This window comes from Phyllostomus hastatus, unplaced genomic scaffold (assembly GCF_019186645.2).
Source record: "Phyllostomus hastatus isolate PE091 unplaced genomic scaffold, TTU_PhHast_1.1 phas_contig_159, whole genome shotgun sequence".
Taxonomy (NCBI): Eukaryota; Metazoa; Chordata; class Mammalia; order Chiroptera; family Phyllostomidae; genus Phyllostomus; species Phyllostomus hastatus.
The window spans coordinates 16681007-16694853 of NW_025333640.1; the positions used below are offsets into that span (position 1 = coordinate 16681007).

At 41.3% G+C, this 13847-nt stretch overlaps 1 protein-coding gene across 6 annotated transcripts in view; it reads left to right on the forward strand.

Annotated features, from left to right (window-relative positions):
• RAPGEF2 (Rap guanine nucleotide exchange factor 2) overlaps nucleotides 1-13847 on the forward strand; it is a 220847-nt gene that overhangs the window by 66501 nt on the left and 140499 nt on the right. For all 6 annotated transcript variants that reach the window (XM_045830833.1, XM_045830836.1, XM_045830837.1 and 3 more), the window contains exons 2-3: nucleotides 3135-3205; nucleotides 8181-8237. In XM_045830833.1, coding sequence (XP_045686789.1) covers nucleotides 3135-3205; nucleotides 8181-8237 — 128 coding nt within the window. The remainder of the gene's footprint in view (nucleotides 1-3134; nucleotides 3206-8180; nucleotides 8238-13847) is intronic.

A 13847-nucleotide genomic window follows, 5' to 3' on the forward strand; every position in this document is an offset into this window, starting at 1 on the left:
TGCTCCCCTAGGTCATAAGCTCTTTGTGACGTAGACCATTTAAAACAGTTTTCTTTCGAGGTGACTTACTCTAAGCGTAAACAGTGGACATAATTGTCGAATTCATTAAAGAAGTTTATAGTCTAGTTAAATATCCAAGATACTCACACGAAACAGTGGCACAGGGTTGCTGGTTGTGTATTTGCTTGGGTGGCCGTATTCAAAGTTATGCCCTGCCCCCGCTCCCGTCCCTGCCGCAACATGGTTATTTGAGGTGGGAACATTTATTTTTTGCAGTTATGTACATATAGATGGAAAAAACTACTTTTTAAATTTGGTTATGCAGTACTGGCAAAATGCTGTCTCTTTCCTCCACACTCAGCCTTAGAGTGCTGGCTTCCTGACCTGCTATCCGTGACTTGTAGGTGACAACACGCCCTTATTCTCCACGTGCTAATGAACTAATAACTAATCTTGCTTAATTTGCAAGTTATGACTATATATATTATTTGAAGATAACGATATAATGGTGGTAGTTACTATTCACAGATATATGCTGTATAATTATGCAAATTATACAAAGTTAAGCTGACACAGGTAATACCGACACATCACCACCCGGCGTGACCCTGTGCGAGTGTAAAACCCCATGGTGTTAGAGCACAAGTAATCAAAGTGCCATCTGATCAAGGGACATGCTTTTTTACTTTGATTTTCCTTGCTTTGTTTGAAAAAGAAACTTGGCTCTTTCAAGGTCTGTTGTCTCTTCAGGATTAATGCCGTTCTTTAGCTCCTTCTGTTTCTGAGCTCCCAAGTTCTTGTTCCCTCATGTTCTTCTGGACGTCTCCCATCCCCAGTCTTTAAAACTTATACTTGTTTCTACTAATTTCCCAAATGTACTTTTTTCGTCATGTAAATTTGTTTGCCTGATGAGTGTTAAATGAATGTGAATAGACTTGTCTGTTTGCTCAGATAAAAGAATTGTCAGTCTCAGGCCAGGGTGCTTAAGGGAAAACAATGTACGACTTTAATATTTGATTTGGAATATAAGCTCTTCAAAAATGGGAGTCTGTCTGTACTAATTAATGACTGCAAGTAAGTCACATACTTATAATAAATAAAATAGAATGTGAACGTCAGAGTTATGTAGAAGAACATTTTATTATAAGCATTAAATAAAATTCCTCATTGACTAGGATATTTTTATTGGCTCTCCCTAGATGCAAATAGAATATTGTGATTGGCATCTGACTGCTTCTCAAGAACGTGAACTTTGTTAATTAGATAGTGGGAAAGGTTTTTATTTTATTTTTTCATTTTGTACTGAATTTATAGGGTCTAGTTTGAAATTTCAGTCTTTAAATAGCTATTAAAAGACTCGTGGGAAATAACAGTACAGATGAATAAAATTAATTTATTTGAAAGTTGACCACCTGAGGGGGAAACTCATAATCTTTAATATTAACACATTTTAAATTGGGAAAATTTAGAATTATAAATGAGGTATTTTCTCCCATAGCACATTCTAATATTGTTTTAAAAATATTTTTTATTACAAGAAATATTTTTATTACAAAAAATATTTCAGGTCAAAATCCTTCATAATACCCTCTTTTAAAAGTTTCAAAATCTTGCTGGCTGGTGTGGCTCAGTTGGTCAGAGCATCATCCCATGATGTAAGGATTATGTGTTCAATTCCCAGTTAGGATGCATACCTAGGTTGCGGGTTCAGCCTCAGGTCGGGGTCCAGGTGCGTCATGAGGTAACTAGATGATGCTTTTCTCTCTCCCTTCCTCTCTCTCTCTAGAAAGCAATGACATAATGTCCTTGGGTGAGGATTAAAAAAGAAAGTTTAGAATTCTTTATCTAATTATTCTATGAATCATTGTCCCTATCTATCGCCAAAATATATGAACTATAATGGCACATGGAGTTTGAATTGTCTTGAAAGATATTCCTGAGGCTACAGACATTTTTCTTAATTAAAAGAGAGGATTAAGCTTGACCCTCTGGAGGTCGTGACTGATCTGAGAGATGCAAACCCTTTTCTTAAATATTGTTGCGTGTATCAGGGGCATAGGTTCAAGGGTATGACTAGCTTAAATGTTATGGCTTAACATTAGTCACGTACAGATCCAGATATAGGTAACGATGTTTAAGGGAAGAGTTTGTGTCTCTCTTAAGCAAAGTATTGCAAACCTTGTACACTGAAAAGTACAAAACTTTGTTGAAAGAAATTAAAGACCTGAGTATTGGAGAAATATCCCATGCCATAGATTGGGAGACTTAAAGTTGTTACGATGACAGTACTACTGTGTTTGATCTATAGATTCAGTGCAATCCTTATTAAAACCCTGCTAGCCTTTTTTCAGAGATTGACAGGCTGATTCCAAAATTCATATGGAAATTCAAGGCATTCAAAAGAGCCAAAACAATCTTGAAAAACTAAATATCCACTCATATTCCTCAATCAAAAACCAGGTAATCCTAGATATTTATTGGAGCCTTAAAATTCCTTACTGGCTTGTCATATGAATGTATAAATAGGATTTTGAATTTTTACCTGTTCTGAACTTTCAATAACTGAATCTTTATTTTGTATATTATAATATGATCTGGAAAAACAAACCATGTCTTTTTTTTTTAGAGAAAACATTTAAACTTAAATATTTAGGCATATAAGAGATATCATGGTATGAATAGAAAAATTAAATTCAGGCTAATTTTTAAGTATAGTCATGAAATAACATACGTTAATTTTATATTGTCTAAGAAAATTATTTGATTTAATCACAATATTAGCAAATACATACACATTAAGGTAAAATTTTGCTCTTGGCATTTGAGTGTAAAATTCAGAAATAAGTGATAAATAAAGAACAATTTATGAAGGATTTCTTTTCATAAGTTTTTGCCAGCTTATTTTATATTTTCATAGCTTTTGTCTATATCCCAGAGGCAGTTGTATGAACAGCATGTGGACAATTTAGCTTTTCTCTTAATAATACTTATTTTTAATGCCTAAGAAAACTTCTATTAAAAAAAAACTGTCTTTGACTTAGTCTGCAAATTGTAAATATAGTGACTTAGTTTAGAAGCTTCTTCTCCTGACAAGTCTGATGATTTCAATCCTTTTTTTTTTTTCCCCCAAACAGGATCTGGAAATAGTGTATTCCTATTTACACGGCATGGAGGCCTTGTCAAACCTGAGAGAGCATCAGCTTCGGTGAGTCGTTCTAAGATGAATTATCATAAGATGCTAGAATTTTACACAGTCGTTTATTGTAGTTAAGAAGTAGGATCAAAGATAACTTACTTACGAAAACCCTGCCTCATGGAGCCCCTATATTGGCTTTCTAGATTCTATACAATTGAATTCGGTTTTATGCAGGTAATAATTTTTTTACATTTAAACCACAGTGATAGCCTCTCTCCTCCATCCTTCTTCCTGCTCCCTGTCACCTAAAGTGATAAACACCACTTGGTGAACCCACCAAAGGGAGCATTCGCTATTTGCCATCCTGGCAAAGAAAACCGTACATTTCAGCACTCAGATACATAAGAAACCAGAATATTTCAATTGCTCAAAGACTGATTAGGTCCATTATTTTAGTATGTGACTTAGGTCTTTGTGGTGTTTATTGCATCACATTGTCAGGCCCCTGTCTGGGAAATGGAGCTTGCACCGTAGCTGTTTCTCTGTGGTCCACTTCCTACCCCTTCTGGTGCATCACTTACATGGTATAGCGGCAACCTTCCTGATGGCTCTCTGACTTCATACTGAACGACCAAAAACATGCAGTCCAGTGGGGTTTTTTTGGTTCTCACCTTAACTGGAACAGAAAATAAAGGACCCTGGGAACGTGGGTTACATGAGGAAGTAAGACGTAGTGGGGAGGTTTTGTTTCCTCCAGCCCTAACTAGTTGTGAAACCAGCAGTTTTTAATTATGAAAGGATAACTTTTTTCTATGAATTTCCCCTTTACTCTTTGAACACTAATTAATTTGTGAGCATGTCAATTTCATATTTAGTTGTTAATTGAAAAAAGTGTCAAGAGGATTGAGTACTTCTAAAATTAAATTTTTAATGAAAATCATTTAAATTAAAGTAGATTGTGCAAGTTAAGTGTTTAAAAATTTAGTCAAGTTTTATTAGAAAGGGCAAAACCACTGGGAATTTATAAGATGACTGAAATTAAAGCAAGAATAATTTTAAAGTGTATAACTTTCATTTTATTTTGTTTTTTTATATCAACTATTTGAAGAAAAAAATTAGCACCAACTGTTTATTTAATCAAAGGCAGTTAATCTTCATATGTAAGTAAATTAACTGTGCAAATATAAATCTTTGTTCTTGGTGCATATAAAGCCACATGGATAATATTTAGATGTAATGACTATATAATTTATATACAGCATATATGGTTATAAAATTAGACAATAGGAATTCTATGAAATAGTAAAAGAAAAACCTTAATACTTATGAAAATGTTTAAAATTATAAAAGCAGAGGTACTAACACAGTGAAGTTCCATCCACCTCTTAAACAGCTTTACAACTATCAATTTTCTGCCTTTCAAAGGTAAATTTTGATTAGAAATAACTGACTAACTAAAGGGTCTAGTTTAGTCTGTCTGTACCTTAGAGAGGTTCTGGAGTTCTGCTTGCTGGCGTGAATTTACAGGGAGGAGCCTCTCAGATGTTTATGTCATTCTGCTTGTGTTACAAAGTGGTTTGTTTCTCCTGTTTATGGAAGACCTCAGCTGAAACTATCTTAGGTTCATTTTCAGAGCAAGAGCGGACTACCCAGATGAACAGCCACCACAAAAGAGGCCCAGATAAACTTGATGATTTGGATAATCTGCTTTATAATAATGACCACGTCTGAGAAAAACACATCATGTGTAGATACACTTTCTTTGAATTTTTAAAATAAAGGTTTTACCCCTAGGGTTAAAAAGAACAGGTTAGACTTCTACACAATACAGTTTTCCAATTTAGGGGGGAAAAAGCAGCTCTGAATCAAGGCTCTCAGTCTGTTTGTTCGGTAATAAGCAGTAGAACATTAGTCTTCAACCGTGAGGGGGGAGGGGCTGGTACTGGAAAGTGTCCACGGTGTGTGTTCCTGTGGCCCGTTCACACGTAAGCCGGGCGGTGATTCTGAGCCGTTGATTGACTGTGTTACTCACTGTACAGCCCTACACTGTGCAACGTGAAGGTTTTCAAATCTTTACTTTAAAATCGATATATTTTCCAACGCAACTCTGTTTTGTTAATGTTTACTTCCTTAATCCATGCGGATCAGAAGCAACCTATTGGCTGAAGGGGGAGGGGATGCTAGAGTTAGGAGTCGAGGCCAGAATTGGTGGAAAGCTCAGAGTGCCTGGGACCAGTCAGAGTTGGACACAGGAGCCTGCTGGGCTGCATGTAGCTGTCCTTCAGCGTTACGGATGAGTGTATGTTGTATGGGCACTTCAGATGTCACACCACAACCTCATTGTGTTGCTGTACTCTTTAGGGATTCAGGAAAGATCAATATGCTTTTGATAAAACATTCCCTAACCATGTTTTAGGATTAAAAAACTTTTGGCGCTTTTTGTTCATTCATTAGAACATTGTCATATAGAAGATTTTATCTTTTTTTCTTTTTTTTGATGGCACTGGTTACCTTTATTTATCCGGTCAACATTCTTTGATTGTGTGCTGACTGTGTGCTAGCCACTGACGCAGGCCGTGGTGGTGCAGCATCGAAGTGGACCGGACGGCTGCCACTGTGGGGGTTAGGTCCCTGTGTTGGGCCTGGTGAGAATGGGTGCTGGGCAGGTGAGCAAAGGTCTTGCAGTGTAGGTGGGTGTCAGGTGCTCTGTTGTGGGAACAGGGGTGGTGTACGTATGAGAAGGCAGGTGCTGTGCCGAGTACGAGAGACTAAGTAACGGCAGTACAGTGAGCACGGCGCCTGGCGTTCGAGGGTAAGGAGTTCGAGTTTCCTTCCAAAGGCAGCGGAGATTAAGACCGGAGGTAGGAGGAGATCTGAGTTAACTAACATTGGCAAAGGTTTATCTGGAAGTTGCGTGGAGACTGGAGCGTAGGTGAGCAAAGGTAGACGTGTGAGTCTTCAGTTGTGGTCCTGGTGAGCGAGGGTCACCAGCGGGGTAATCGTGGCCCACACTAGGTTTTCCCAGGGGAGATGGCGAACTTGGTCAGTTTGGGAGGCTATATTGTGGTAACACTTGCTGCCCAGACGATGGGGTGTGAAGAAAAGAGAGGAGTCAAGGATGAGGACTGCAGGTGTTTGGACTAAAAAATTGTGTAGTGACCATGAGAAAGCAGATTTTAGGGGAAGAAGTTCAAAATATGTTTCAGACATTTGGAGCATGAAATGGTGGCCGTTACCCAGTCACAGGCTGCAGAAGCAGGCGTTTAGATGAGTGGATGCCACAGTGCGAGGTTAGGTCTGGGCCATTGCTGCAGAAGTCATCGGTTTATGGATTAAACAGGACATGGCAGACTGGGTGAGGTGACGCGGGGCAAAGGTGAAGAGGGTTGAAGGGCTGCTACAACCCTTAGAGGTCAGGTAGAGGGACGGAATGGGTGAGGGGAGAATCCACAGGAGACAGAAAAGGCGCCTAATAAACTATATCAGAAAAACCTGGAGACTGGGGACAGAAGCCTAGACAAGAACATGCTATCAGGAGAAAGGAGTCATCAGCTGATGTGGAGAAGTAGAATTAAGGTAAGGACCGAAAGGATTTAGGCAGTGCGGAGGACCAGCTAACTTTTTAGAGCCTTTGCTTTGGGAGTCGGGAACCAAATGGCGTGGGAGTGGGAAGAGGGTGAGAAAGTGGGGATGGTGTGTAGACAACTCGGAAAGGGGAATTGCTGTCATGGGAAAAGCACAATGTGGATGAGAGCTGGAGTGGGATGTGGATCGAGAGAGGTGTCCCCTCCCATACACCACGGGCAGTACTAAGGTGTGTTTCTGTGTTACGGACAGTGATTCAGGAGAGAGGGAGACACGGACGGCGGTGCGGGAGGAGGAGGTGAGCTGGCAGGGAGGCAGGGTCTTGCGCAAGAGAGGGAACGAGATGCAGTGGAGGTTGGGCAAGGACCCTTCTTTCATTCCAGCAGCCAGCCAGGCAGAGGCACTGCTGTCTGTCATCCTTGTCTGTAAAGAATTCGTGGGACTCAGTCTATGAAAGGAAACTGTGTGTCGAATGATGTGCATTCAGCATCAGATGCTGCCTCCTGGAGCTGCCACCTTCAGCCTGGACGTCTGGAGCGAGGCATCGAGAGGGCAGGAGGGACATGCAGAGCGGGGTGGGGGCAGCGGAAAGAACAAGGGAAAGAGAGGACCCGAGGGGGTTGTGTTCAAGGGGAAAATCACATTGTATTTATTGCGTTTAGCAAACAGAAGAAAGAAAAATGGGTCGGGGCTGATCCCAGTGTCTCATAGACTGGAGACCAGTAGCCCCATCGGCCAAACCGGAGGTGCTGTGAAAAGACTCACTTTTACAGCCAAGCCACCTTCTTCTTTGTACTGTTTCCTTCTCAAGAAGATGTGACATAATCATCCTACTCACCTTTGCATTTCTATATTTTTGGGAAATTTTATTTGGACTGAATGGGATGCTTTTTGAAGATGCTGTTCTTGAAGTACTTTTGAATATTTAAAAATGTATTCATGTTTTCCATAACTTACATAATTTTTTCCTCAGGGATGAATCAGTTGAAATAACAATTCTTCAAAAGTTGTAAAGCCTCTATTTAATCATTAGTCATTAAAATATTGAGTTAATAAAAGCCGACTTTTGTCTGAGATTCCATACTATTAAGAAACATTAATGTTGAGCTCTGAATGACATTATCACTGTTTAATTGGTAGGTTTTCTTTTCTAATGTTCCTTCTCATTTTCTGTTTACCTTGGAGAATAGTCCAAATGTCATTTACAAAGCATAAAAAACACATACAGTTTTGTTCCCTATAAAGTAAATTGGTGAAGTTAATATCTAACAAAACGTTTTTTCATAGCATCAGATTTTATTTTGTTAACAGCAAAGCTATTCATCTTGAGGCCAGTAAATGATTGTGACAAGACTATAAGTATTCTTAACTTAGTAGACTATGTGGTTCATTTATGTTTTTAAACTGTGAGTATATTTTCTCATGACAAGCGTTTAACTCATGCCTTTTTCTTCAACAGGTTAATGTGTGAAACCGTGAGATACGAAAGACACGAAGCCAATGAAGTTCTATACTAGTAGGTGTTTCCTTTCTCTTTGTGCACAATGTATGACGCAGTGGCTAAGTACTGTCCTTAAAGTGTCAGAGAAGCATTAGTGACAGCGCACTGTGTCGGCATTGCCTTACTTCTGCATTAACCGATCTCACATGGTTTAGAAATTCAAAATACTTCAGCTATTTCCTGACATAAAGTGAATGTTCACGGTTTTTTGCTGGTGATAACTTCACATCTGTAGCTGTATGTCTTTCATGTGTGATTCAGTTGTATTATTTCACATGGGGTATTTTCACATTTTTATCCTTATGAAATAAGATATAGTATAAAGTCTTTTTAACAGAGCGAAATGTATATTCCCACAACCATACCAGATCAGATGCAAATGTAGTATAAATATCCTATTTTAATGTATAGTCTTTCAGAAACAGAAAAATAAGCTGTCCACATCTGTTCAAGCATAGTTCCTTCTTTCAATATTGATAGTACTATTGATAGTACTTCACAAGATGTGGGATATGTTTCTTGAAAAAATGATACTTCATTTTTTAAGGAGAGTGACCCACGTACAGTGGATAAATGTACTAGGATGTGCAGACTGTGACTTCCCAGACCTGTTACTTTGTTCATCATGTTTGCCGTGGCTGACTGTTGCTTTGACTTTAATTCCTGTTTTCCAAAGCAGTTATTAAATAATTACTCTCCATGTATATTGTAGGGAGTATTTATTGAAATGAGTAAAACACAGCTGCTGCCCCGAAGGAAGCCCTACTCTCTTGAGGGCGGTAGAATGAAGGGGAATCAGCAATGACAAAACCCAGCTGAAGTCCCTGAGAGCATAGACCCGGGTGGGCGAGGGGCTGCAGAACTGCAGAGGGTGGGTGGGGGGCGGCTCCAGGGAGATGGGGAGCATCTCAGAGAAGCGGCCCTTGGAGCCAGGTCACAAAAGCGTGCCCTGGTGTAGAGAGACAGCTTTCCTGGCGGGAGGAGCAGCATCCGCAGGGGCACAGAGAGGAGAAGGGTCCCAGCTGGAACGCTGTGGTGGGGTCAGCAGGGCTGGCACGCGGTTTGTGGGTCAGGGTGACGCGCCGAGAAGAGGCAGGCCAGTCCCCCTCACTTGTGAACGTGTCGTTTTAAAGAAATGGTCTCGATTCTTTAGGCAGCCGGAAGTGGGTTTTTTCCCTCTCAAACAAGATGGTATTGTGGCAAATTCCAAAAGTCCCCCGAATTAGAGAGAGTAGCATAACGGGCCCCCATGCAGGCACCGGCCAGCGTGGCCAGTCGGTGGCCGATGATGTTCCATCTTTTCTGCCCCCCGTCTCACCTCCAGATGGGTTATTTTGGAGGAAATCCAGACATATCAATTCATTTATAACTATTTTGAAATGTGTCTTTACTTTTATAGACTTAAGCTAACCACAATGTCATCAATCTTTAAAAAATAACTCTTTGTATCATGAAAATGTTCCCATTTCCTTGTCTCAGAATATTTTTTTGGAGAATTCTTATGAGAATTCATTTGAGCTAAATCGACAGCATGCTGGGGAGCAAGATCTCAAATGCTCCCCCGCCCCCCATTTTTTGTGGTTTATTTATTTGAATCAGATCTGAATAAAGTCCATCCATTGTGGTATCTTTCTGAAGTCTTTTTCAGTCTGTAGTTTGGTGGCCACTTTTCAAGCAGCAAAATGACGACTAGATGATGCCTTCCAACCGCCCCCCTCCCCCTGGGAAAGGCCTGTGCCCGTGGGTGCAGACACCAAGGGTGGGTGAGACGGAGTGGGTGGGTGGGGAGCTCAGCAGGGAGACAGTTGCCTGGTCTGAGGTCACACGAGCTGGGACTGAGGCTGAGCCTGAAGGAATGGGGAAACCAGGGGTGGGTTTTACAAAGAGGTATAGGTGGGCATGATCTAGGACTATTCTTAGGTTGTAACTTAGGAAACTTAATCATCTAGGGGCTTCCATCTAGGGCTTGAAAGAACATATACCAAATATAGAGGAAGAGTAAACAACCAAGACATAATTGGTAAGGAGAAGATGAATACCAAGGCCAGACGCTTTCTAACACACTTGTTCTTGAAGAAGTGAAGCTGCACTTCACTTAGAACATTTGCTGTCAGTGGCGCAGGTGCACAGGTGTGAGGGCTGGAAATCTCTGGTGAGTGTCACTGGTATTTATTGAAGCCGTCTGGGGAGAGTAAGCGATAGCTCTGTTGTTTTGTCCTTCTCCTCCGAAACCTGGTTTTGTAGCATCCATGAAGAGGTAACAGCAAACACTTCACAAGCCCCCCAAGCCCTACGTACTCTGATAAGTGCTTCCTGTGCGGTAATCTGCCTGCTTCTGGTAGCCGTCTTATGAGGCAGGTACTGTCACCCCAGTTCTGTACATGAAGGAGCTGAAGCTTTCAGAGGATGGGGTGCTTGTCCAAAATCTCACTGCTCCACGGGGGACCTGAATTTGAGCCCAAACATTACGATTCTGCAACCTTAGCGGTTACCCCACTCACCAGCATTTCCTGGCCTCTTGCACGACGCTGTAAAAAATGGCACTATAAACAATGATGGCTGGGCCTTGAGAGTTATGCTAAGTGAAATAGGTGAGAAAGTTAAAAACCACGATCTCACTCATGTGGGACATAAAACTGAAGGCAACAAATAAATGCACAAAGAAAAGGAAAAACTCATTGACACAGACAAGTATGGTGGTTTCCACAGGGAAGGTGGGGGAGGTGGTGAAGGGTAAAGGGGGCCGAATATAAGATGATGATTTGACAGAAGATGATTTGACTTTGGGTGGTGGGTGCACAATGCCACATATAGATCATGTGTCATAGAATTGTGTACTTGAAACCTATATGATCTTATTAACCAGTTCCATCCCAATACAGTTAATTAAGAAAAAAGAAAATAGAAAAAGAAAAAAAATGATAATGCTTATACACATGTCGGGATAAGCATGTCATCTTTCCCGACTGCTGCCTTCCCAGTGGGGGGCTGGTGGCAAGTGAAACCCACCAGCAGCTCTGCCTGCACTGTCCTGACTCCCAAACAGTTTTTACTTATGATTCCTTTACACTGAAGACGTATTTCAGTGTCCCTTAAATACATGTGCCCACAGTTTAGACAGTGAGTGTGAGCTGTGTGGGAATGCAGAGCCGCGTTTTAGGTGATCCTAAGTTGAAGGTACTTGGGCTAGAGTTTGTAGCAAGAGTCAATTGTAGCAACTGGTCATTTTTGACTAGTTAGAATCAGGTGACATGTTAGTACGCAATGAAAAGTCTGGATATTCAGTAGGTCATGACTTCATAAGCCCCAACATTCAGGGACTCATTGTAGATGAACCCAGTCAGACTCCTGGTATTGGGCCAGTCTCGTTATGAAAGGTGATTGTAACGTTTTCTTCTGTGGTCCTTGAACAAACATGTCTCTATTCTTACCAATTTGTGTTAGTTGTGCCGTTGAAAAGGAGGGAACCCTTGTGTTTGTGGTGTATATAAACCTGTGATAACTTCATACCACCCCTCTTTCTGGGACCTGTTGCGGTTACCTCGTGGGAGAGATGACTTGTCTGTGCCTGTTCTCCCTGGAGCCTGAAGAACGTAGTGGAGTCAGAGTATCAAAGCCTGTAAGACTGTGGTTTTACAACCAAGAAATGATTATTCATTTTCCTTATTATGTTTGTGTGCTTGTGTGCTTCCAAGTCTGTGCTTTTAAATAATTTCAGTAAATAAAACACTCTTTTGATCTACCCTTGTCCCTCATTTTGCTCATCTGTAGAATGGAAAGAATAGTAACAGTACCTACTTTTAGTGTTGGTGATGTGCGCAATCTACATCTAAACCCTTAAGGTCAGCATTACTCTCTGTATTTTTAAGCGTGTGCAGCGAAAACTCAGCACTGTTTTGGGCTGGACCCTGGGCCCAGCCATCACTGTTTGGCCTGGGCACACCCACCAACTCCTCTGTTGTAACAATGCAGTGGGACACATTGCTTCTGGAAAGAGACATCCTTCAGATACCTGGTGGCTTTTCAGATATGTGTGTGTACCCTTCCTTGATGGCCTGGGCAGTTTCACAAGTGTTCTCAAAGCAAATGTGATTTGTACCTCCTAATTTGCATGATTTTGTGGGGTTTTCTGGGTCAAGCGAATAGCTAACCATTTTTCAGAGGTCACGGGAGGCTGCTTATGGGAACAGGCTGCCACTCCCATTTTGTCACAGGTCTTTCTTCGCAGCCCCTCTGTCTTCATTGCCGTAAACAGCCTTTTTGGCTGATTGGGGCCCTCTTAAGTTTTCTCATTGTATTGAGAGCTGGATAAAGTAGCTGTTTTGTATTACTTTTTTGCCCTCTAATAATCACCTTTGCTAATTTAATTAGTTTCTTTTGATTCATTAGCTTATTGTTCTTTCAACACCCATACAATTTGTAACTTGATCACTTGTGTTAGCATCTTGCTTTATCAGTAGGGAAATGTGGAGCAGCCTACAGAGCTCTTTCATGGGGAGACATCGCCACCTTGTGGACTTGTAGGATATTACTATGGTAGTCCTTTAAGCCTGGCTTAATTTTTCCAGTTACTAGTAAATTGAAACTCACATCTTTGACTTTCAGCCACTCTAATACTGTATCTCAGTTTATGTCTATTCAGTCATTAATTCTTTCATTAAGAAAAATCTAAGCACCAGTTAGGCACTATATAGGGTATATGTTGAGGCTACCGATGAGTTAGGGACGTTTCAAAGTTAATGAAGGGAGACTTCTGAAATAAATAATTATGAACTCTGGCAGCTGCTTAATATGAGCATGTGTAAAGTGCCCTGGGAACCCAAGATACTAGCACACTTTGCAGAGGGCATGTTAGTTAACCTGGATTTCAAAGGATGAGTAATAAGTTGATCAGACAAAAGGTATTATTTAGGAGCGGGAAGAGCAGGTTTATTCAAAGCCCCTGAGGCGCAGGGGAGAAAGCACAGTACAGCGGAACAGGGCAGAGTTTGCAGCAGGGCATGTACTGGGGATTGGAGCAGCAAGCAAAGTTGTAGATTGCTCTTTCAGGGAATCTTGTAACAGAGGAAAATAGGTGAAGAGAACCAGTAACTTTTATGTCTTTGTGAAGTAAAGTACCCATACATGTTGTTTCAATAAATCAAGTGTCGTTGTGACGAAGGTCTGCTATCCCCATTTCACGGCTGAGGAACTAGCATCTCAGAATTTAGCTTCACCAGGAGCAGCCGACCAGCACGAGAGAACACGTGTGCCAAAACCTCTGCCCTTCGCATGGCACCACGTGGCTGGCCTTCCAGGCTAAGCCCAGGGCTTTGGGCGGGCTGTCTCCTGTTCGGGATCCGCGGGTTGGGAGCAGAAGCTTGCCAGGATCTGACTTGCCTGAGCTCCCGAAATAGTGTTCCGTTTCTACTGGGCGAAGCACACACTTGCTGCCTAAAAGGAGGTTCAGTGTTACAAAATAGAACGGAAGGTAGATGGGGTGAGCATTCCGGGGTTTGGAAAACGGTGAGTGAGAAGATTTTATTAAAGGAGTAGGGCTTGGCCATTCCCATAGGCAGCAGTTTGTGACTTCTCATCTCCTGGCACGCACAAACTAATCACTAAAATCCCTCGGCACACCAAAAA